This window comes from Euprymna scolopes, chromosome 7, assembly GCF_053919585.1.
Source record: "Euprymna scolopes isolate OS-2025 chromosome 7, ASM5391958v1, whole genome shotgun sequence".
Classification (NCBI taxonomy): Eukaryota; Metazoa; Mollusca; class Cephalopoda; order Sepiida; family Sepiolidae; genus Euprymna; species Euprymna scolopes.
This window is the reverse complement of record NC_136488.1, coordinates 43998138-44023684: the sequence shown is the minus strand read 5'-3', so window position 1 is coordinate 44023684 and position 25547 is coordinate 43998138. Positions and strand designations below refer to the sequence as shown.

Genomic DNA, 25547 nt, shown 5'->3' with positions numbered 1-25547 from the left:
CCACTGTTAGAGCCATAATAAACAAGTTCAAATCGCAAGGCCACGTTATGAGTTTAGAGGGTAGAGGGAGAAAAAGGATTCTTTCCCCAAGAGATGAACGGAAAATTGTTCGACAAGTAAAACAAAACCCAAGGATCTCTGTTGGGGAGATTGTTGATGAACAGAGCACCTCTGGAGTGAATGTATCTCGACATACAGTTGGTAGAGTTTTGAAGAGAGCTGGTTTAAAAGCATGTCGTCCGAGAAAGACTCCCTTATTGAAGCCTATGCACCTGAAAGCAAGGCTAGCCTTTGCAAAACGTCATATTGATAAAGATGTTGCATTCTGGAAACGTGTTCTATGGACTGACGAAACGAAAATAGAGTTATTTGGCCATAATAAAGTGTCTTATATTTACAGAAAATCTGGCGAAGCTTTCCTGCCTAAGAACACCATACTCACAGTGAAGCACGGTGGAGGCAGTTTGATGTTTTGGGGATCCTTTGCTGCCTCTGGACCAGGGCGACTTGTTAAGGTCACAGGTAGCATAAAAAAGGAAGATTATGTTAAAATATTGGATGAAAACCTGAAAGACTCTGCTAAAGAGCTCTCACTTGGTCGTCGTTGGTGGTTCATGCAAGATAATGACCCAAAGCATTCGGCTAAACTGACTAAGAAATGGCTTGAGGACAATCATATTAATGTTTTGGAGTGGCCATCACAAAGCCCAGACCATAATCCAATTGAAAATTTATGGAGAACATTAAAATTGAGGGTAATGCAAAGGAAGCCCAAGAATCTTATTCAATTGGAGGATTATTGTCAGGAAGAGTGGGCTAAAATTACTACTGAAGAGTGCAACAACTTGGTTGTAAACTATGAAAAGCGACTGAGGAAGGTAATCAAGGCCAAAGGCTATACAATTGATTATTAAATAAATCGTGCCAATAATTTTGAACAAGGGTTTTTTGCAATTATGTTTGTTGTTCCTTTGTTATTTATTTTTTCTAAAATCTGATTGCTGCATCGGAAAGGCCAGTTAAAAATACATAATATACTTTGTTATTTTCTTTAATTTAATCCCTTTTTTAGAATTTATTAGACAAAATTTAACTTTTTTTTACCGTGCCAATAAATATGATCATCACTGTATATATATATATATATATATATATATATATATATATATATATATATATATATATATATATATCCTCTGAACCTATAATGCTTATGTCCACTGGACATGAGCATTATAGGTTCAGAGGGTGTCTACCTGATGCGCAACAGATACTGCATCTAAACTGCGCAAGTTTGGAGCAGAGGTGGAAAGTCCTGTGGCGATGGAGTGAGACTACGCCAACACCGAGGAATAAAGCACTGAGGCCCCAACTAGTCATCGTCAAGACTAACGGACTGCATGATGATATATATATATATATATATATATATATATATATAATTATATATATATATGAGATAGAGAAGAGAAAGTTAAAAATGAGTAGGAGTAAAGAATGTGTGTGTGTACGTGATTTTAGTTATACACAAGAGTAATCTTTCCTATCAAAAGGAGGAATAAAAGAACAAGAGATAAGAATCCCGCAAGAAAGTTCTCCAAGATGTCTGCCGAAATTGTAAAATGATGTCCATAAACATGCACAAAATCAAATGCGCAGATTTCTCTTATTAATTGATCGTTTTGATGCACACAAAGTTTGATGGATAATAGATAAAGAACATCAGTAGAAAAACGTATTTACTTATCATCTGGCGGAATTTTTAATTGCAACTATCGTTTTCTTTCAACAAACTTCATCTGTGTTTAGTATTTATCCACGAGTGAGAGATGAAATGCAAGATTGTTTTTTTTAGTAAATGGTATAAAAAATCTTCTTACACTTTCCTTTCACTGAACCTCTCGATAATAGAAAGTGCCACCGACGAGCTTTAGATTAATCAACTCATATTCTTGTTGGGTGCATATGTTCAGACTCTTGTGTTCATCTTAGATGTCTCTGTATAAGTGTTGATCTATTGGATGAATGACGATAACTAACTGATAAGCGTAAACAAGTCAATATATAGTTTGTAAAATATCGATTCCCTTAAGTATTCCTAAATCGACAGAAGCAAACTGAGTTCATAGAGTCGCCAATTATCGTACGAACGTGACACTTATCTGTATATTTTCACAAGTAGTTCAACGTAAAGTTCCCCAAAGAGCTTGCTGCATTTGCTCCCATAAAACTTATTTCCTCGCAACTAATCTACTTTGATATGGAACTTCCTATATGTTGGATAATTTTATACTTGAAAAGCTTCTTTTCTCGATCCGTTGTTCTTTAGAATTTACTTGTGTTCCCTGTTTATCTGACCTTACAACTATGCAACAATTTAAATGTTATGTGAAAAATATCTAGTTGCCAATTCCCAACTTAGGATACCTCTATACATCTTCTCCGTAATTTGGCCACATACATTTTACTTTACGTGTATTTGTTTAGGATAAATGAATATAAACAAAACCGTAGCCAAACATGGATATATAAAGTAGAATATAGTAAAAGAAATTAGTTTGACTGTAATTTCCTCTTAAATTTGAATATTGAACACATTTCAGCAAAATTACCAATATTGGTTTTTAAGAACTTATATAATACAAGCAGGCCGCTCGGCGTTATCCGGTCATAAGATACGCATAAATATTATATTTTAATTCATGCAGAAACTGAGACATGTGCATGCGAGTTTTATCCTTTTTTTGTAAACCGTCTACTTCTTGTAAGTAAAAAAAAAGAAAAAACACTCGAGCTGATATCAAAACCAAAATCTAAAGACAGTGAGTCAAGTACGATAACCATTAAACCAGCGGGACACTATCTTTAAAATATGTTTTCAAACTACTTATTCTTTACATAAGTAATCTGTAATGTGAATTATTCACGCATACTCATTCGTGAAACAGTAAAGTTTAGAAGCAGATGATTCCCTCGTACAAATTTTTGCAATTATGACTCCTTAGCAGCCCTTCATTCCGGATGAAAACGGATTAAAGGGTTTTCCACATATATGAATATCCTATATACCAAATTTCAAGTCTGTAGATCAAACATTCGTTGAGTTTGTCTCCACGCACACGATCTCACTTTTGTAGATATATAGATCATATATTGCAAGTTGTATTTCTGTCTGTTTGAGTTTGTCCAGGCATAATAAAAAATTGGTAATGATCCATTTACAAATCTTGCACATTTCTATGCATTATCATAAGGAACAAATTAAAGCACAATACTATAATAATATATTATAATGTATAATAACGTCTACCAATGTAGAACAAGACCATACGATGCAACACTGCCTTTTTCCCAACCATTGCAGCTTAGATATTCTGTAAATTACAATAATGCGTAGAGAAATCAGAAACTGTTGTATAATAACATGAGTTAACTGCACGCAATAGATGAATCAAATGCCATGCTTCAATTGTGCTCTAAACAGAAACATTCATTTCGAACGCACCCCTATCATATAAAAGAACCTACTGTTTATTTTCTATGCCGATCTTTCAGTTTGTGAAGTGATAGTAGCTTCAACTTAAGCTGTAAAGGGAAAAGACAAGTATCACGGTTCAGTTCTGCCTTCAGCATAAACATTTATTTCGAACAAGCCCATGATATATCAATGCACCTACTGTTGATTTATATGCTGGGTTATTCGGTTTGTGTGGTAATAAAACTTCTCGAATGTACTTGTGATGTTAACTTGTATGCTCATTTAACTTTGGCTAAAATCGCCTGTTTCTTCTCTTGCATTCTAAAGTTTAATTCAATTCTTTATCTATGAATATAATGTTATGAAATGAATAGTAGGTACTTCATCGTGCAATGTAGACCATACTGTATTGCGGAGCAAATCATTGCAGGTAGACATTTGAAGTTTCCTTCAGATGCACCGCGATGGGTCCCAAATTGGAGCATGCAATCAAATTTCGATGTCATTCGATATAAAACGTTCATTCAATTCCGGCCATCGTCGGATCTCCCTGCTAATATATATATATATATATATATATATATATATATATATATATATATATATATATATATATATATATATATATATATATATATATATGGAGGGTGCATGTATATATATATATATATATTAATATATATGTATATACATGTATAAATATATGTATATGTATGTATCGATAAGACATAATTACGTTGACATATCGGCTCTCGTTAGATCAGCGAAGTTAAGCAATGATGAACCTGGCTAGTAACGGATGGGTGACCAATTGTGAATTCTAAGAGCTCTTTTGTATTCTCCGCTTATACCAGCATTGTTTTCAGTCCTAGTTAACAAGCCACTGGTATTTTACAATGCCGACTAAGGGTAACTGTGGTTGATGCTTGCGCAGCTCTTGCCACAAAAATTCCAGGCACACTTACAATGGCTATACATAACCAGTCAAAACTAAGCGGATGTAACTACATATATATATATATACATATAAATATATATATATGCAAGTATGTATGTATGCATATATATATATATGTATGTTGCATGTATGTATGTATGCATCTATATATATATATATGTATGTATATATATATATCTATATGTATATATATATGTTTGTGTATATGTGTGGATATATGTGTATATGCATATATGTATGTCTATGTATATATATGAATATATGTATGTATGTATATATATATATATATATATATATATATATATATATACGCATTTACATTTAAACAAATATGATTAAGATAACAGAAAGCTTCTAATAAATGATACCTTTTTCATATTCTTGGATTTTTCTCATTATTTTTTGTCATGTGAAAATTTAAAATATTAATATAATGTTCCTTAAATATCAGATCAAAGATTATAAATATGGGGATTATTAGGTAGCCAGACGCCCAACCTGTGATCACGTCTCAATTGTGACATCTCGTTCACCTGTGTACTTTAAAGAAAGTCTAAACACGCTGCACAGTTCAAACTCAACAGATACGAATAAGCCAGAGCAATAGCCGTCTGATGAGGGTGGAGTGCATCAGTCAAAAGACGACAACGTTGTACTTATCAGGCCAAACATTTCATGACAATGTGTTACAAAAAAAGGGACGTTTTTGGAAATGCATTTCATGGTAATCTAACATGTTACAGTAGATAAACCGAGGAATAATGGAAAATTTCTTTTGATTCTAGCTTGAAGTCAACTTTTGTTTCAAAGTGTTACATTGAGGAACCATAAATTGAAGCTCAGTCGATCATTTTCTGTGGAGATAATAATAGAGTAGAAAAAGACTAACAATTTTTTTCTGTAAGAAAAGGACGATGGACAACGGAAGAGATGTTCACTCACTAGATTGCAACGTCGATTAATCTATCGATCTATCGAGTTAGGAAATAATGCTCTAGGCGGCACCTACGCATATGTTTCAACAGTATTCTATCATATACCGTAATTGATTCTGCGTCTATGTTACTTTATAAAAGACGACAATTTGTTTGTCAGGATTCACTCTGAAATATTTTGTTCTTTGGTCCAGAAATATTCTGGTTACACCAGCATTTTCGTTAATCTGTTACAGCTAAGTTTGGAATATGATTTTCATATCTAAACGTGTGTTAAGTTTACTCTTTGTTTTTCTCTTTTTGTAACTTTCTCCGTACAAATCTTTGACATATCCTGCGGTAGGTAAACATACACACACTGCTTGATTCCGGGTGGGGAGACGCAATACGGCTTGAGGATGAGGGGGGGGGTGTTCACATTTTGAGCATAGAAGATGGGAACGGATCTGAACTGTGGGATTGAGGTCGCAGCCCCTTCATTACGAGGATGCATGTGTCTGTGAAGATGGCGTCACTCAGGCGACATGGTCGCACACATTGCCACTGTTTGTAGCCCCTCTTCCCCGTCCTTATTCTGAAACCCCTTGGCCCTTTGCGTCGCTCAGTGCCCCCAATCCCGCCCTTAACTAATCCAACTCGACTAAAGAACATTATCCTCTCTGCCACCAACCAACCATCTCTTCTCATCTAGAACCGTTTTAACCATTAATAAGGACGTCGAACACGTAAACATGTGTGTACACTAACTCATGTATGTCACACACACACACACACACGCACACACATACACACACGCACACACACATGCATATATATATATGTATGTATATATGGAGGGGGGCGTTGTTCTTTCAAAAATACGCATCATTTGCGTACTCAAATTCCGTACTATTTACAGGATTGAAACCCAGAAGAATCCACAATGAGAAAACTGAAACTCAAAATCCGAACTTTTGTCTAAAAATACGGACCAGTTTAAGACAGCGTCGTGGTTACCTCTTGTCTATTGACAACCTATTGATTAACATAAATAATAGAGATGAAGTAATCACTTCCCTGTTTTATGGACTTTTCTGATTTTTTTATGCGTCTAACGTTTTATCTTGTATTTGCAGCGCGTACGACAAATAAAATCGTATTGGACAATATGTAATAATGATATTTAAAGTTTTAAAAAATAACTCCAGCACCACTACCGAGAATCGAAACCAAAACCTTTAGCTTACGATTTACTTTTTCCTTTGACGTTAATGTCGACCTATGAACATATGTTTGCTGCAAGGCTAAAAATTAAAACCTGAATCAATAGCTATTACGTTACGCATGGATATTTGTAATGTCGTCGTTCGAACTTCACCTGGCAAATTCCATTTTTTTAAATGTTCACAATTTTGCACCGATTTTCCCAGGCTAAAACCCAAATATAAAGTTTCGCATGGGTTCGAATACCCTATATATTAAGTTTAATTTTGTAGACGAACAACTGGCAGAGAAGTTAGGTAGGAATTTTTTTTAAAGAAATATATATATACGCATGCATAAATATATATAGAAGAAGTTTGTGTTTACTATAATATTTTACGTAAATATTACGCAAGTATAAGTCATGTATAATATCTGCATGTTTGTAATTACACGTAATAGATAACTAAAGATGATCATCCCATAAAAAATCCGAGAAAGCTTATTCGAAATTAATTAAAAGTATATGTACATTAGTTAGATCTTTTGCAGCTGGACGCAATTCCATGACCCATGTATAACAAAGTTATAATTTCTTTTTAAATGAATAGTAAAAAGGGGGTTTAATATGAATATTAATACACATACAAAAAAAATCATAGGAGTATAGATGTATGCATATATATGTACGGATATATATATATATATATATATATATATATATATATATATATATATATATATATATATATAATCAAGTTAATATGTATTTGTCAGAAGGGGCAGAAATTGAAATAAGATGATCTCATTAAAACAGGCTTGAATCTCATAGCTCGATCACAACATATATATATATATATATATATATATATATATATATAATGCTTAACAATCTGTACATTTATTAAGACAAACAATAGCATTTATATCTTGCATATATTTATTTTATTTTTTCTCGTCTATTCTCAGGTGAGGTCAATGGAAAAGCAATGTTCTTCTTCAATTTGACGGCTGTGAAAGCCAGCGAGAAGGTTCTCCGCGCTGAAGTCCATCTTTACAAGCGGAAGCAGCAACCCTGGATGGCATCAGGTTCAAAGTTGGAAATCTTACTGTACGAGATCGGCCCGAACTACATCAGTGAAACGGGACGAGTAACCTTACATCGGGCGAGCCGGGGATGGCAGTGGCGAGACGTCACTGAGGCCGTCCTTAGTTGTCTAGCCACCTCGAGGAAACCACCGCACTTGTTCGCCATTAACTTTAAAAGCCAGCGCACTAAGACTGGCAAAACGCGCCCGGTTGCATTGAAGAAATTTGCCACTCATCATTCAAGACCGTTTCTCATTATTTATTCAAACGAAACTGAAACGGTCAAACTTGATCAGTTGGATAAACTGGCAGAACGTTTGAAATTGTTTTTGCCTGGACGTCGGCCGGAACAGATGCCAGTGAACCCATCGCGATCAAATATGACATTTATCTCGGGATCAGAAACGGTATCCGGTGATACGCGAGTTTGGCCACACATACCAGAATCTGGCCTAAATGAAAATCAACAGGAACGTCAAAGTGGCCACACGTTAACTGACGTCACAGACGGCCAGCGATTCAAGATTAATATAAAAGAAGCTGTCAGCATGGAGGGAGGGGGAGATAAATCAGCTGAAGAAGCTGTCACTTTGATGTCAGTCAAGGAAAACATAGGAAAATCAAGGCGTAAGTATGTCTTCAAAAACACTGAATCGGATGTAACGTCGTCGACAACCAATCTACCTCCGTCATCCGCTTCCGAAGGTAAATTAGCCATGAATCACAATCGTACCATTTCTCACGCCCATTCCCTTTCCAACAAGCACCGTCCATCCCACAAGGAGCGTAAAACGGCCGCCAAGGTCATTCTGGTCGGCACATCGTCGTCTCTGTCCGATGACACACATTCTACAAATACGACCGTTTTTGACCGGATGAAACGTTCCATCCTAACCAATGAAATACCTCAAGACCCTGCCGATTACAAAACAGTGACGAAGTACAATGTACTACATACGAATCCTGGCATGTTGCAAACCAGGCAACAACGAAACAAAAGCAAAAAAGATTCGCGCTTGATTCCTTATCCAAAAGAATCGCAACAAAAGAAGAAACGGCGTAAGCGCAAGCGGCCACGGCGGAAGAATTTGCGACGACGTCGTTTGCGATTTCCCAAAGACTGGAAAAGCGAAAGTGAGAGTTCTTCTAATCAGCAGGAGAACGACGAGAACGAGGACGAGGATCATCTGTGCAAGAGGCGGAAGTTACATGTCAATTTTGATGACATTGGCTGGGGTGAATGGATCATTAGTCCACGTTGGTTCAATGCGCATTACTGTGCCGGAAGTTGCCCTTTTCCCTTAACAAAGGTATGTGCAGAAAGTTCTTTTTACATCCACACATCTCCGCTCGCTCTTCTAAACACACACACACCCGCGCACACACACACATACGCATATATATATATATATATTTATATATATATATATATATATATATATATATATATATATATATCCTGAAATAAAAAAAGTAGTTACACATATTACAAGTTGACTATAATCATTTAATGTTTAAACAAACAATTAAATATGAGAATATACTATAATCCGTAGATTTTCCGAGAAGTAACTCTTATTCTTGGAATAATATTTTCATGGCTATAGAAAAGTATTAATGTCAAATCTTTAGAAAAACCTTTGAGCAAAAATAGTCAAAAATGTTTCAATAATGTACAGGAAGTAACTGTAGTGATTACGGTAACAGTAAGATTTGATAAAAAAAAATTCCAGTGTAATAATGTATATATAGTGAAGGTATAGGTTTTTAATAAAATTCAGGCAATATTCACAAGTCAGAAGTATATGAAGAATGTATACATATGTAAGAATATGCACGTCACAAATTAACTTCCTTTTAAATAGTATAATGCAGGTTGGTGTTTAGAAAAGGCTAGGAAAAGAAAAGAGTAAATCAATAAGGTTATTACGAAAAGATGTGTTCGCAAATTTTCAACGATTTAAGAAATGTAATGATACTAAGCTTGAATATACCAGCAAGATAGTTCAATGGTTCAAACAGCAAGTTTCAAATCAACTTCTTCAGCAAAAGTCGACAACTACTATGTTTTGTGCTTGTTATTAGGAGAAATTCAATAATGTCGACTTGATGTAGATTCGATTGATCATTTGAAAACATGCTTGATAACAGTTGGAATGCTATTCCACAAACTATTCTTCAAAATAACATGCAACCTTTGATTTTTAGGTTAAGATGCTGCTATAAATGGATGGATAATATTTTGAGCATCTGTGAGCCCAATATTATTTTAGTCTTCGAAAAAAAACTTATAAATGTTATTCTTTTAAAATGTAAATACCGTCTAACAAATTCCCCACTTTTCTAGTAGCCGCCATCTTTTTCTCTCTGTTTCTCTCATAGAGTTAATGTTCAGCATTCATTAACACAATGAGGACTGCATTCTGAACAAACTGCAAATGCCAATCTAATTTGGAATAGATGATTATCTTTGGGTGTAACTATTTGACGAGAGATTTCCCGATACGTTCTTGTGATAATTAAATTTTCTTCAGTAAAAAGTGTCTGTTTCTTTGGCTTAAAAATAAGGACGCCAATGTATTTATAGGAAGAGAGTGTACATTTTTGTGAACTGCAGCATCTCGTCTATCTTATGATGAAATATGTCAGCGGTTTGGGTTCCAAGCAATTTTTTTTTAAATCGCGATGTTCCATACGTGTATAAAAGCAACTTATATAAAATTTGATTTTCATTTAAATACAGGTTGTACATGCACCAATGTAGTTTCGTTAATTTCCGGTTTCTGTATAACTGTTCTACAGTTAAGAAGAGCTTTGGTGGACGGGGACGAAAAATCAAAATATACTAAAACATCTTAGCGTCACCTGATAAATCGCTTAGAGAGTTAAACCTAGTGCCGTGATTTATTACAAATTAAAACAACACTTTTGCATCTCAAACTGCACCTCTCCCTTTATTCATATATATATATATATATATATATATATATATATATATATACGTACTCTCTCCCCCTCTCTCTCTCTATCTATCTAACTATCTATCTATATCTATATATATATATATATATATATATATATATGTGTGTGTGTGTGTATACGTATATAATATATATATATATATATATATGCATATATGTATATGCTACCCCCCCACACATAATGTATGTATAAAGGTTAGACAAAATAATAGAAACACCTTAGAAATGTTGCATCAATTGATAGGTCATATAAACCTATCAAAATTGCAAAATTACGGAAACGTTGGTTTTATGTTTTTAGCAATATATGAGTTTTTCTGACTTGGTCCCTGGAATGTTTACAGGGTCCTCGATAGGAACAAATGTGCGTCTTTTGTCTCCCCGTTTCCAACACTGGTCATATCTAGGTAATTCAGTTGCGCTACATTATATGTTTTGTAGTAATAAGAAAAGCTGGTGCTCATTTAGAATTGTACTTGATTATAAAACTAAAATACAGAAAAGAAATTTCTGATGTACGTGCTTGTTACGGAACGAAAATGTCATATTTCAAAAATCGTGTAAATTGATCAAGTAAGTTTTTTAAGAAAATCTAATTTTACGATTTTTAATAATTAAAATTTTATCTATATATATATTTATGTGTGTGTGTGTGTGTGTGTGTGTGTGTGTGTGTGTGTTTAGAGATTCCGAGGAGAGAAAAAAAGTAAAGACCAAAAAGATTGATGAAAGAAACAAAATCAGAATCAGACAGCCAGTGCTGTAGACTTAACATGCAACATAACTTTAGCTACTTATATTTTCTCTACTGCTCTCCCTGGACCCAGGACTGTACGCTAATCGACCAAATCTATGATAGCATAGATACAGCACTCTCCCTCGATACTAGCGCACAAATACATGTAATTGGTGACTTCAGTGTCCACTACAGTAATTGGCTTGGATTCTCTACTTCCAGAGACGCCGCTGGTAGCATAACACATAGCTTCTCTATATCTCAGTCCCTATCACAGACGGTTACGTTTTTACCGTTTCCCAGATCAGCAAGATCAACATGCCTCACTTCTAGATCTACTTTTGACTACAGTTCGCGAAGATTGTGTGACGAATGCTCATAGTCCACTCGGGAATGCTGATCACGTTGTGACAATTGTAAAAATCGCCCTTAATTCTCGACCCAAAATTGAAGAGTCATTGCTCAAAATGACAAGGTAGTATAAAGAATGCTGACTGGGAAGCTATCAGGGATCTCGTTATATATTCCCCATGAGGAAATATCTTTTCTCTTCACGATGAAGAGTACGCAAATGAGTCCCCGAATGGTTCAAAACGCAATTCCATAGCAAACCCCACTCTCCCTAATGGTTTACTTTTACTTGTGCAACTGCCATTGGGCAAATGCAACATGCATTCTCCAGATTTAACCGATATAAGTCTAGTGCAAACAGACAAAATTTATTGAAGCTAGAAGTAATTTTAAGAAAGAAATAGCGACAGCTAAGAGAGAATAGCCGAAACCATCAGAAAACGCATCGAAACACAGAAATTAGGAACCCGTGATTTCTGGAAAATCTACAACAGTGTAGAAAATAATGGGCAATACATAATTCTTCTACTATCCGACAATCAAGAAGTTGTTTGAACAGCAACCGAAAAGGCTATTATCCTTGCCAGTCGGCTTGCCTGCAACTCCACATTGAACCCAGCAAACTACTCCCTCCCTGACTTTGCTTTGCTGACAGACGCCACGCTAGATGATCTGAAAATCACCTCTTCTCAGGTATATGATATCATAAAAAACCTGAGCACCTCAAAAGTATGTGAACTCCATTTCATCCCGTCTATGCTATTAAGAAAATGCTCCGCTGATATTGCTCCAGTCCTCTCCAAACTTTACAACAAATGCCTTAACGAATCTTGCATTCCTGACTGCTGGAAAACTGCTTCAGAATTCTGGCGAAAGAACTGACCCATTAAATTATCGCACCATTAGCCCATCTAACTTTTCGGCAAAATATTTGAGCCCATAAATAACCAAGCTCTAGTCCATCACATTACAGCTTCTAAACTTCTGACCGAAAACAATCTGAAACAAGGCAAGACCGTTCTTGCAAGCAGATACCATTATTGTAATTTCTGAACGCGGTACACGGTACAAAACAGGGAATGTTAGTAATTGTCTGTATTTTTGAGATGAGGTGTTTTCATTGATTGAGATTGTCGGACTGACTTCCTCGTCTTGGTTGTAATCATCACAACGTTTCGGCCGTTTTGCCCTCCGGCCTTTATCAAGTGTTTTGTAACTGGAATAATAATTTGAAAAAAAAAGAAAAGAATATTTAGTGATCATTTACTGATCCCAAATAAACAAGGAGATGTTAGAAATACGCTCGAATATGGAAATATTTAAATATTTAGAAATTTTCCCAATTCTTGGGAATCGTCCATATCATCAAAATACACAGCGAAAACGCTATTTGCCTTTTAAATATTTTACGGTTTGAATACTTTACAAACTTTGTGAAGAGAGCGCTTTAAAAAACACGAGAACGTCCGAAACACAGTAAACTATTTCAAAAGATTCGTTCAATGATTAAAAAAAAATGAAAATATCAAATAATAAAATAAATATAAAAAACAACATTTGCTGGTGACTCCACGCATTTAAACACACACACACACACACACACACACACACACACACACACACACACACACACACACACACACACACACACACGAGTAAAAATAAAATAAAAATACAAGCTATGGTTGATGTAATGTTATTTGAGAACGAAAACCGAGAATTGATAAAATAGTAATCAACGTTTCGTCCCTATTTAAGGGGACATCATCAGAATTACGTGGGAAAAATATAGAAGAAAAACGATTACAGACAACATGCGAGTGAAAAAGGAAAAAATGCTAAAGTCCTTCCCATTCTGGGCAGAATCTCTAAGTGTGCGTGTAGATTCTGCCCAGAATGGGAAGGACTTTAGGAAAAATATATTTTTTATATCAACTTTGTTTCCATTCTTAGCCAAGAATGACCAACAAAATGATGTTTCCTTACAAAGAGAAAATGTTATATATATAATAATATAAATATACAAGAAATAAATATTACCATAGTCAATAAAAGTTACTTTTATGGTAGAAAAGTTCACTGGTTTGTATTTTTAAGTTGTTTGTAAAGACTTTTTTTAATTCACGAACCGGTTTTAAAAAAATCAAAATTGCAGCGACTTTCAAATAGAGACCCCCGTTTTCAATTTGAAGGAGCGACACCTGTGCATTCTGTGATAACAATTTAAGAGAGTTCCGTCAACGTAAGGAATATTTATAAACATATTTTAATGTTTTCCGTTATTTTGTGCTTGAGGAATATTCGATTATGGCATGTGTAGTTTATATAAAAATTCATTCAAGTAGTTATCGCCTCAAATTTCGTTTTAATTTCGGTTCGCTGAAATTATTTCAAGTAAAGAGCGTTAAAAACTATTTCAAAACAAAACAAAAAAAAACATGAACTGAACTTTTATTGACTATGGTAACATTTATTTCTTGTATATTTATTTTTTTGGGTAGTCGCTTGTTCGCTTTTCTGCTAAACATTCTTGCTAAATAATATCGACGAAATATCGAAAAACAAAGAAACAAAAACAGTTTTGAAAAATAATGAAGCTTTACTTACTTTAGTAAAATAATCCGAAACAGCAAAATGGGATATTAAAAAGTAAACACGTAATTACTTTAATTTTTTAAAGCAAAGAATCGATATAAATATGAATAAGAAGAAAATGACGCGTTTTTCAAGTGTTGAACGCTGTAGTATTGCGCCGTCGGATTCAGGGTTGTACTATTTTAATGTAAAGAAAAGCCAGAAAGAGTTGTAATCAACTGAATTACTTCTAGTACACTGACAAAAAAAGCTTAAACAGATATATAAATATAAAATAAAAAGATTACGCAAATGTTTTTAAAAAGACACGTAATCACGTGACCAGGATTCTTTCCTTCTTTTGACACGATAAAAAGTAACGTTCTTATTTTTTATTATTTATCTATTTTCGAAAGAATGCCAGGTGCAAGTGGAGAAGGAAAAAAAACAGAGTTATGCAAAATTTGTGTCGACAATTGTCTAAAGTTCCGACTTTTTTTTTGTTTTTTTGCTTCACTTTAATAAGAACGTGAATTTATGAAGGGAACTTATTCGACACAATATGATTCAACTCAAAAAAATAAATAAAATCTAACGTGAATTAAGATTAAAGTTAAGGTGTTATTGTGGGCCCTCACCCCTTTTATAAAACCTTGTTAAACTTTGTGACATATTTACATTCTATAGAGGTCAGGCGCGAACGAACACCCACTAATTTTATTATACCATATTTCTTCAAACTGGAACATAATTATCAAAGTATACTTACTCAAATACATATGAAAAGTCTTTGTTAAAGTTTGTGTTATATTTCCATGAAGTACAGGCGCGAACGCAGACCTCACAATTTTATTATACCATCCCTATTTAAGTTGAAACATACTTATCAAAGTGTTCTTATATACATCTATATCAAAAACCTTTGTAAACGTTTTTTTTTTCATTTTTTATTTCCATACTTTGAGGGCCAGGCGCGAACGCAGACCCCACAATTTTATGAACCACCGTTCTGCAAGATACAAAATACCCATTCCTGATCCTCGATACATCTATCATTATATGTAATCAGTTTTTTTAAAATAGCCAACCATATAGGAGCCTATTCGTGGCCAAACACACAAACACACGTTCAGCTTTATATATATATATATATATATATATATATATATATATATATATATATATATAAATGTATATATGTATATAAGTACATATATGTGTGTATATAAAAGTATACATATAAATATGAATATATACGCATGTATATATGTGTATATGTATACATATATGTATATATGTATGTGTGTATATATATATGTAGATATTTGTGCATACGCATGTTTATATATATATATATGCATATCCTTTTAGATATATATTTTTATTATTCGACAGCGCTAAGAGTACCTGATAAAACGGGGCTTTCTCTTCAATCTAGTGCGTTACTTAAAATACAAATAGAAAACGTGTGATACAAATTTTAAAATATTCATAACTTTATAAAAACTTGTATAACATCCAACTTATTTGTTATTTTTCGCTTTCGATTGAGTAAACTGTTGTTCGTCTATCATGTGCTTTTCATTGTGAGCTGGATAGGTTAGAGTTAAGGTTCGCCAAGATGAAAAAATCATTTCCATTCTTAATTTTACTTGTCAATATACATGTTTCTATTTTTCTCGGTGCTTGCTATTTCAATAGCTCTTTATAATGTGCCTCCGCATTCATATACGTGTGTCTGCGCTAGCATACGCATGTATAAAGAGAGATGTAAACTTCGAAGAGAGAGGAATAGAGATAGTCGGTGCCAGACAGTGACATAGAAAAAAGAATGAGAGAGAGAGAGAGAAAGAGAGAGAGAGAGAAAGTGTGTGTGAGAGATGCAGGGAGCACACATAGACACATTTTATAGCATTTCTCTCGTAAGCACACTTGGCTATTCGGGGTCATTTGGTGCGATTGCCATCAGAGGGTCACACTAAAACGCCAAAAATGTGTGTGTGTGTGTGTGTGTGTGTGTGTGTTTTGGGTGCATATGTCCGCCCAAGGGGAAATTTCTTATTTTTTGTAAGTAATATTGATTTTTAAATACGTATACAATTACATGGTAAAATTACAGAATAGGTCGCAATAGAGAATTTGTCAAATTTAGCAACGATAAAAACAAAATACATTACTCATAGCAAACGCAGTAAACTTTTATTTACCGAACTGTATACATTACTGAAACTGTATTTAATTTTGTTTTTATTTTATTTTATTTGAAAATATCATTTCATTCAAAAGTATCTTAACACAAAGAGAAAAAACAAGAAATGACTATTTGTCGCTTAACTGGAGGTGTGACGTAATTACCGAAAAGTTGAATAGAAAACACTAACATTATGCCCGAGTTGCAATGGGATTATTGTTACGGAAAGTTATATATTTTTACAATCTTTTCAGGAATTAATTTCAAACAATTAAGCGACAAGTAACTATGTTGAAAACATTATAAGGAAAGTTGAAATAAAACTTTAAAAAGTGTTCGCAAATGAAAAGTATAAATGTCGATGCATAATTTAATTTTAATTCAGTATTTGTGCATACGATTTCTCCAGTGTTAAATATTCTGCACGATCAACATTTGCTCTACTGTTTCTATTAAATTGTCTGCTTATGAGAACAGATTTAAACAAAGATAAAAGAAAAATCTAGTTCCCCGCTCCACAGGAGCTGTCTGGACGAGGATAAGTATTTAAAAAATCACTTCAGTTTAAAAGGATTTTCTGTGATCAAAGGTAGATATGAATGATAAAGTGTAGTATCAGAACAAGAGTAATGATGAGTTTTAAAATATGGAACAAAATAAGAGTATAGTCGATAACACACACACACGCGCGCGTATATCGAATATCCAACGACTATTCGTCAGTGCCTGCTGAAGCAAACTGTAATCTTCTGTATTCACTAAAGGGTAAGAAAAATATAAATTATATATGTATACGAACGTACTTAGTGTGTTTGTAAGTGTTCTTAGTGATTTTAGATTCATAATTAATTACAAGAAACTACATGCTATATTGTTAACTAATAATATCTTAAATAATTAAGGTTAATCAAGACATTCTTGCAATTGTATAAAATATGAAGATTGACTAGGATATAAACATTTGTAGATGATCCGTATAGAATATTTGTAACCGAGAAAGTAAAGATTTTAAAATTCAGAAATAAAACAAAATTTACTGAATACAAATAAGGAAATTTCTCTTAACTGTAAACATAAAATATAATTTGTCTTCAGATAGTTACTAAATAAAAACATACTGAGAACTAATGGGTGGAAATTCCCAAAAGCAGTTTAAAACAGTGGTTTATTGCCCAGAGTATTGAAGGCATACACAGTTTGTATAAATAAAACAGTTATCATATGTAAGGACGTCTTTAAATTATTGAGCCATATTATATAAATACACCAATGATTATCCTGATTTTCCCTTGTGGCTACAAGGCTTATCTTCACACACACACACACACACACACACACACACACACACACACACACACACACACACACACACACACACTCACTCTCTCTCTTTTTCTATATCTCCCTCTCTCTCTCTCTATATATATATACATATATATATATATATATATATATAAATATATGAGAGAGAGATGTGAGTGTAAGCATAAGAGATAAGTATATTTTAATTATTAATGACAGATACCACCTAACTACAATTTATTTATGAATTTTAAACACATGTTGTAAACGAAGATATGCTCCGAAAGAGACAACAACATAAGCACGCACACATGCATATGCAAGTATATATCCTCTGTGCGTGTGTGTCCAAATGCGAATGCAGGTGAAGGGGTAGGGGTCGCTGTTTGTGGGCGGAGTGAACGTAACACCGTGATGATTTGGCGCATGGCTAAAACGGGACATCCCTCCCCTTCATTTTTATTGGCAGTGCTTAACGCCATCTGTTGAAAATGATCCGTTCAAATGAGGGCGTACCTCAAATCATCCGTGTCTAGCAAAACTGCCAACATATTCATCAGATATCCAAACTAATTATATATATTTTATATATATATATGTATATATATGTATGTATGTATATATGTATGTATATATGTATGTATGTATATATGTATGTATATATGTATGTACGTATATATATGTATGCATATATATGTATGCATATATATGTATGTATATATATGTATGTATATATATGTATATGTATATATGTATGTATGTATATATATGTATATATATATGTATATATGTATGTATATATGTATATATGTATGTATATATGCATGCATATATGTATGTATATATGTATGTATATATGCATGTATATATGTATGTAAATATATGTATGTATATGTATATATATGTATGTATATATATGTATATATATGCATATATGTATGTATATATGTATATATTTATGCATATATGTATGTATATATGTATGTATATATGCATGTATATATGTATATATGTATGTATATATATGCATGTATATATATGTTTATATGTATATATATGTATGTATATATATGTATATATGTATGTATATATATATGTATGTATGTATATATATGTATATATGTATGTATATATATATGTATGTATATATATATATGTATGTATATATATATGTATATATGTATGTATATATATTTATGTCAGGTCATGTCATATGCTACTGGTACCATGTAACCCAGTACTACCTGCCACATGGTCGGGTCACCGGCGACTAAACTGGTTCCCCCACCAGGGTTGTTTGGTGAGGAGGGCGACTAGTCTCCCTGAAGGATTAAGAACAAGACCTTCCAAAGGGCGAATGAACTCTTTTTCTGGGTCAACGGCCAACTAGCACCGTGTATATTTGTGTGTGTGTATATTTGTATTGGGGTAGAGAGGGGTCCCGTAAGCCGTGGTGAAGGCAACCTTTCTAGGAGAAGCAAATCTCTGATTTAAAAAAAACATAAAGCGGAAGACAATTACCCGCATTAAGCTGGTCTGCAGTTTAATTTGTTGCTGGCTATCTTGCTCTTGCTTGTTGCTGGATCTCAACATTTTGAACAGAGAGAGACTTAGCTGTCGTACAAAGCTAAGACTCTGTAACATCATATTTGTATAAATACTCCCTTGGACATTTGGGCTCATGGATTTTAAATGTCTGAGGGAGTCGCACTCGTCTGAGAAGACGTTGCAATCATTATATATATATGTATATATGTATGTATATATATATATATGTGTATATATGTATGCATATATATGCATATATGTGTATATATGTATGTATATATATGTGTATATATGTATGTGTATATATATATGTATATATATATGTATATATATGTATGTATATATATGTATATATATGTATGTATATATATGTATATATGTATGCATATATATGTATGTATATATGTACGTATATATATGTATGCATATATATGTATGTATATATGTATGTATATATATGCATGTATATATGTATCTATATATGTATGCATATATATGTATATATATGTATGTATATATGTATCTATATATGTATGTATATATATATGTATATATATATATATGTATGTATATGTATGTATATATATGTATATATATATATATGTATGTATATATATATGTATATATATGCATATATATGTATATATATGCATATATATGTATATATATGTATATATATATATGTGTATATATGTATATATGTATGTATATATATGTATATATGTATGTATATATATGTATATATGTATCTATATATATGTAAATATGTATGTATATATGTATGTATATATATGTATATATGTATGTATATATATGTATATATGTATGTATATATGTATGTATGTGTGTATATTTATGTATGTATATATATGTATGTATATATATATGTATATATGTATATATATATGTGTATATATGCATGTATATATATGTGTATATATGTGTGTATATGTATGTATGTATATATATGTATGTATATATATGTATGTATATGTATATATATGTATATATGTGTATGTATATATGTGTATATATGTATGTACATATATATGTATATATATGTATATGTATGCATGTATATATATATACATATATATACATGCATGTGTGTATATATTTATATGTATATACGTATGTATATGCATATATATTTGTATTATATATGTATATGTAAGGTTATGTAATATGTTACTAGTACCATGTAATCTAGTACAAACTGCCTCTTGGTCGGGTCACCGGCGACTAAACTGGTTCCCCCACCAAACTTGTTTGGTGAGGAGGGTGCTAATCTCCCTGAAGGATAAAATTCAAGATCTTCCAAAGGGCGAATGAACCCTTTTCCGGGTTCAACGGCCAACTAGCACTGTGTGCGTTTGTGTGTGTTGGGGTGACCAGTACCCGCATTAAGCTGGTCTGCAGTTTAGCTTTTTGCTGACTATCTTGCTCTTGCCTGTTGCTGAATTACAATCTTTTGAACCGTAAGAGAGCAAAAAACAAAGTGATAGTAGGAAGGCAGGCCCGAACAAAAGGAGGAAAAGAACGGGATTAAACCTTACGTTTATGCTGTTACGGTCACCGCCAAACCGGAAGCGACATATTTAAAATTAATGCTAGACAATCTAAAGGAGAGGATAACTTTAAAAAATATCGGCAAAAAAAGTGCCCTCCCCCTGTAGAAATGTGCCTAGATGAAGGTGAAGATATTAATGTTTGTAGCCAATTTTTCGATATTTTTCGTATGAAAGGTCGAACTTTAAAACGGTTGTGATTTTGGTAAAATCCGTCGCCTTTAATGAAGGTTTAAAGCAGAAATGCTAACAAACATACATACATGCATTTATATATTGGTAGCAAAAAATTCTCGACCCAAAATGATGAAAAGGCTTGCCCTATCTCTGAATACCCTTTATGTAAAATTTCAAATATTTAGACCAGAAATTGTCTGAGTAATTTGGAAAAGACCGCAGAGGTCAATTTATTGTAACTGTGACCCCTATTATGACCCCTTACAATTTATTGTTTTGGACTCAAATCCAGTCATTAAGTAATATTCATGTCCAAGGAACCTATATCTAAAATTGCAAGTGCGTAGACCCCAAATTGGCGGAGGAGTTTGGTAGAGTTCTCAAAGGTCAAATCGTTGAACTGTGACCCCTTAATCGCTAAATTTCTGGCCAAAAAGCTATCACATCGGTTTTTTCCAAATCTCAGTACCCTATATATCAAATTTCGAGTCTGTAGCCTAAAAATTGACAGAGTTATTGCGTAGGGAAATGTACACAGACACACACAGACACGTTCACTTATATATATATATATATATATATATATATATATATATATATATATATATATATATATATATATATATATATATATATGATAGGTTTAGAAAGGAAGGATTGTAAAGAGATAGCTTAGAATTTGGGGGTATCAAAACCAAAGAAAAATAAATAAAATAGATAAACCCCTTAATTTATTATACCATACCTGTTCAAACTGAAACACTTGTGACAATATTCTGTGGATCTATATTAAAAAACCTTGTTAAACTTTGTGACACATTTCGATTCTATGGAGGTCAGGCGCGAACGAACACCCCATAATTTTATACCATACTAGACCACCCGTGACCCGTTGGGTCAGTACGTTATATTAGCTATGGAATTCATGTATGAGCGTGACACTTGTGGCATAAAGAAAATAGTTTTTTTTTACATAACAGAAGCATTTCTATGAAAGTATATTAAAATGAAAAAAGAATATAGATAGATTTCTATGAGTCGTTCTGTTTATTATAATTGTTATTTTTTTTTAAATTACAGTTACTGAATTATAAGTGGTTGGTCATACTTATAGGTAAATATGCACTGAACAGGTATCATAATCCTTATTATAGTTAAATTCAAATTTTGATATATCATCTTTTAAATGAAATTGTTAGTTGAAAGTACAGAATAATAAAAAAAAACACTCTCCACATGTTAATAATGGCTTTTTAAATAGAAAATGAAAATAAAATGTAACTTTTTTCATTTAATTTAAGCAAACATTCAGTACCCATTGTGTAAAATATTTAATTTGTATGTTAATAATAAGGTCAATAAAATTAAGACAATTCTTTTCTATTTACATTTTTTGTACAATTAATTTTTTTAAAGAAAACTTTTGTTATCCTTTTGCTTAATTGAGACTTCTTATCAGGTTCTAACTCTCTTATATCCAGATTAATTATATTAATCAATTTATTTTATTGAATATGTATCGCTGAAAAGCACGGGTGCTTAAGCACTTATTGTACAGAAAATAAATATTGTATTCATATGCTAATAATAAGATCACTAAAACTAAGACAATACTTTTCTATTTACAACATTTTTTGTACAATTTGAGTGTTTTAAAAAAAACTTTTATGTTTTCCTTTCGCTTAACTATCCAGTTTTACATCGCTCCCTTTTTCTCTCTCTCACACATACACGTAACTATTTCTCGCGTACGTAACGAAAACAGAGGGAGTAGGAGTGTTGAAATCTATGAGAGTGAAAGTGAGAGGTGTTTTCTTTCACCGCCGCTGTTTCTATTAATAATGAGTGTTGTTTTTTAAAAGGGAGAAGTTTTTTTGAAACTGCGACAGACTTTACGAAGTTGAATGTTTGGTTATCTTTCAGATGCAAGGTTCCTTGTTTACTTGCGATTGTAACGATGTAAGATTCCGTTGTACGGAAGACCAATTCGGCCATAATTTAAATATTTAAATTTATTTACTGAATTTAAATATTTAAATTGATATACTGTTTAAATGATAATATACGTCTACGATGTTTTTATTGGCGCTTTTCTTCGTATTTTTTAATAACATTTTTTTGCACCATTTACAAGTTTTTTTTTACAAATAATTTTTTTAATACTGTAATAGTAAAATTATTTTAGTAAAATTCTATATTGGATACGTTTTTTTTATGAAGTTTAAGTAAAAAAAGTTCACTTTTTTTATTATTAAAAATACATTTCATGAAAACACTCATTATAAAATGTTCACGTTGTTTAATTAAAGGTTCTCAATTTTAATCTAATAGTTTTATAATTTTGTTATTTTGTTACAAATTTCTAATAAAGATTATTTTAATTTTAACGGTAATTTGGTTTTCATTATAAACTCCGTCATGTTAAAGGCTTGAAAATCACTTTAAATCAATTTTAATATTAAAAAAAAAAAGAGAAATCAACAGGAAAAAAATCTCGTGTGAAAACATTACGAGATACCTTTTCCGTATAATTAATAAATGTATCTTTATTTTACTATTACAGTATTAAAAAAATTATTTGTAAAAAGAACTTGTAAATGGTGCAAAAAAATGTTATTAAAAATACGAAGAAAAGCGCCAATAAAAACATCATAGACATTTTGGCCGATTTGGTCTTCCGTACAACGGAATCTTACATCGTTAAAACCGCAAGTAAACAATGAACCTTGCATCTGAAAGATAACCGAATGTTTTTAGCCTTAAAAAAAAAAAAAAAACTACGGTTGATTTTATAAAATTATTTATTTATAATGACATGAATTAAAGATTTCTCGCGTACGTAACGAAAACAGAGGGAGTAGGAGTGTTGAAATCTATTAGAGGGAAAGTGAGAGGTGTTTTCTTTCACCGCCGCTGTTTCTTTTAATAATGAGTGTTGTTTTTTAAAAGGGAGAAGTTTTTTTGAAACTGCGACAGACTTTACGAAGTTGAATGTTTTTAGCCGTTAAAAAAAACAAAAAACTATTTGATCAAATTAAATGAAATTGTTTGTATTAAAAGCGATATAAAAATTCCGGAATTGGAATAACGGATTGAAGACGTTGCTATTTACGCATGCGCAACCGGATGTTGAAAACCGGAAATCTGATTGCAAACATACAAGATCCATAGACTTTTAGTATTATATAGATTTCTTAGAACTGAAACATAATTATCAAAGGATACTTATGTAGATGGATATGAAAAGTCTTTATTAAAGTTTGTGCCTATTTCCATTCTATGGAGGCTAGGCGCGAACGTAGATCCCACAATTTTATTATACCATCCCTATTTAAGTTAAAACATACTTATCAAAGTATTATTATGTACATCTATATTAAAAACACTTGTAAACGTGTTTTTTTATCTTTTATTTTTTTATTTCCATACTTTGTGGACCAGGTGCGTCCGCAGACCCCACAATTTTAATCAATCATCATTATGCCAGATCAAACATACCCATTCCTGTGCCTCGATACATCTTCTATCATTATATGTGATCAGTTTTCTATAATAGTCAACCACATAGGAGCTTATTCGTGATCAGACACACACAGACGTTCAGCTTTATATTATATGTGTGTATATATATATATATATATATATATATATATATATATATATATATGTATATATACATATAATATAAAGCTGAACGTCTCTGTGTGTCTGATCACATATATGTATATATATATATGTGCGCAGATATGTATACATATATATGTGCGCATATATGTATATATATGTATATATATGTGCGCATATATATTAATATATATCTGTATATGTATGCATATATTTATATACGTATGTATATATGTATGCATATATTTATACATATATATATGTGTGTGTGTGTATGTATATGTATATGCATATGTACACAACAATGAAGTAAGTAGATTAGGCTGTAACCTTAATCAATACTAGAAAAGTACGAGTACACATACCGGTGGAGCTCATGAAAACCGGTAGTGAGAATGTACATCAGACGACTTTTGACCTCATTGGTCAGAAATGGGGTGAAATCATTTCACAATATTGGGTCACTTGAATTCTGATGCCTCTATATAAAAGTAAATGAGAAAAATCGATCTGTGACAATGGACGAGAAATTACACTTTTTGAGTGTGTTGGTAAAGTTTCTGCACGAGTTGTACTTAACAGATTGCCGGCAGAAATATGCTTAATGGTAGTATCTGAAAGTCAGTTTGGTTTTAGAGCAGTGTGAGGCTATGTGGATATGATACTTTTCGCTCACCGTGTACAAGAGATGTCTATTATCAACAAGTGCTTTCGTGTTTACCTGACAAAAGCGTTTGTCGCAGTCAATAGAGATGAGTTGTGGAATGTGATTGTGCAGCTTGCATGTCCACCGACATATGTGCACATTTGGGGAAATTGTACCAGATATGAAAGGTCGATGTGCACTCCGTGG

At 32.5% G+C, this 25547-nt stretch overlaps 1 protein-coding gene across 1 annotated transcript in view; it reads left to right on the top strand.

Moving 5' to 3' along the window:
• Positions 1-25547, top strand: part of LOC145279698 (uncharacterized) — a 155573-nt gene that overhangs the window by 99834 nt on the left and 30192 nt on the right. The window contains exon 2 of the mRNA XM_080130979.1: positions 7523-8952. Coding sequence (XP_079987105.1) covers positions 7523-8952 — 1430 coding nt within the window. The remainder of the gene's footprint in view (positions 1-7522; positions 8953-25547) is intronic.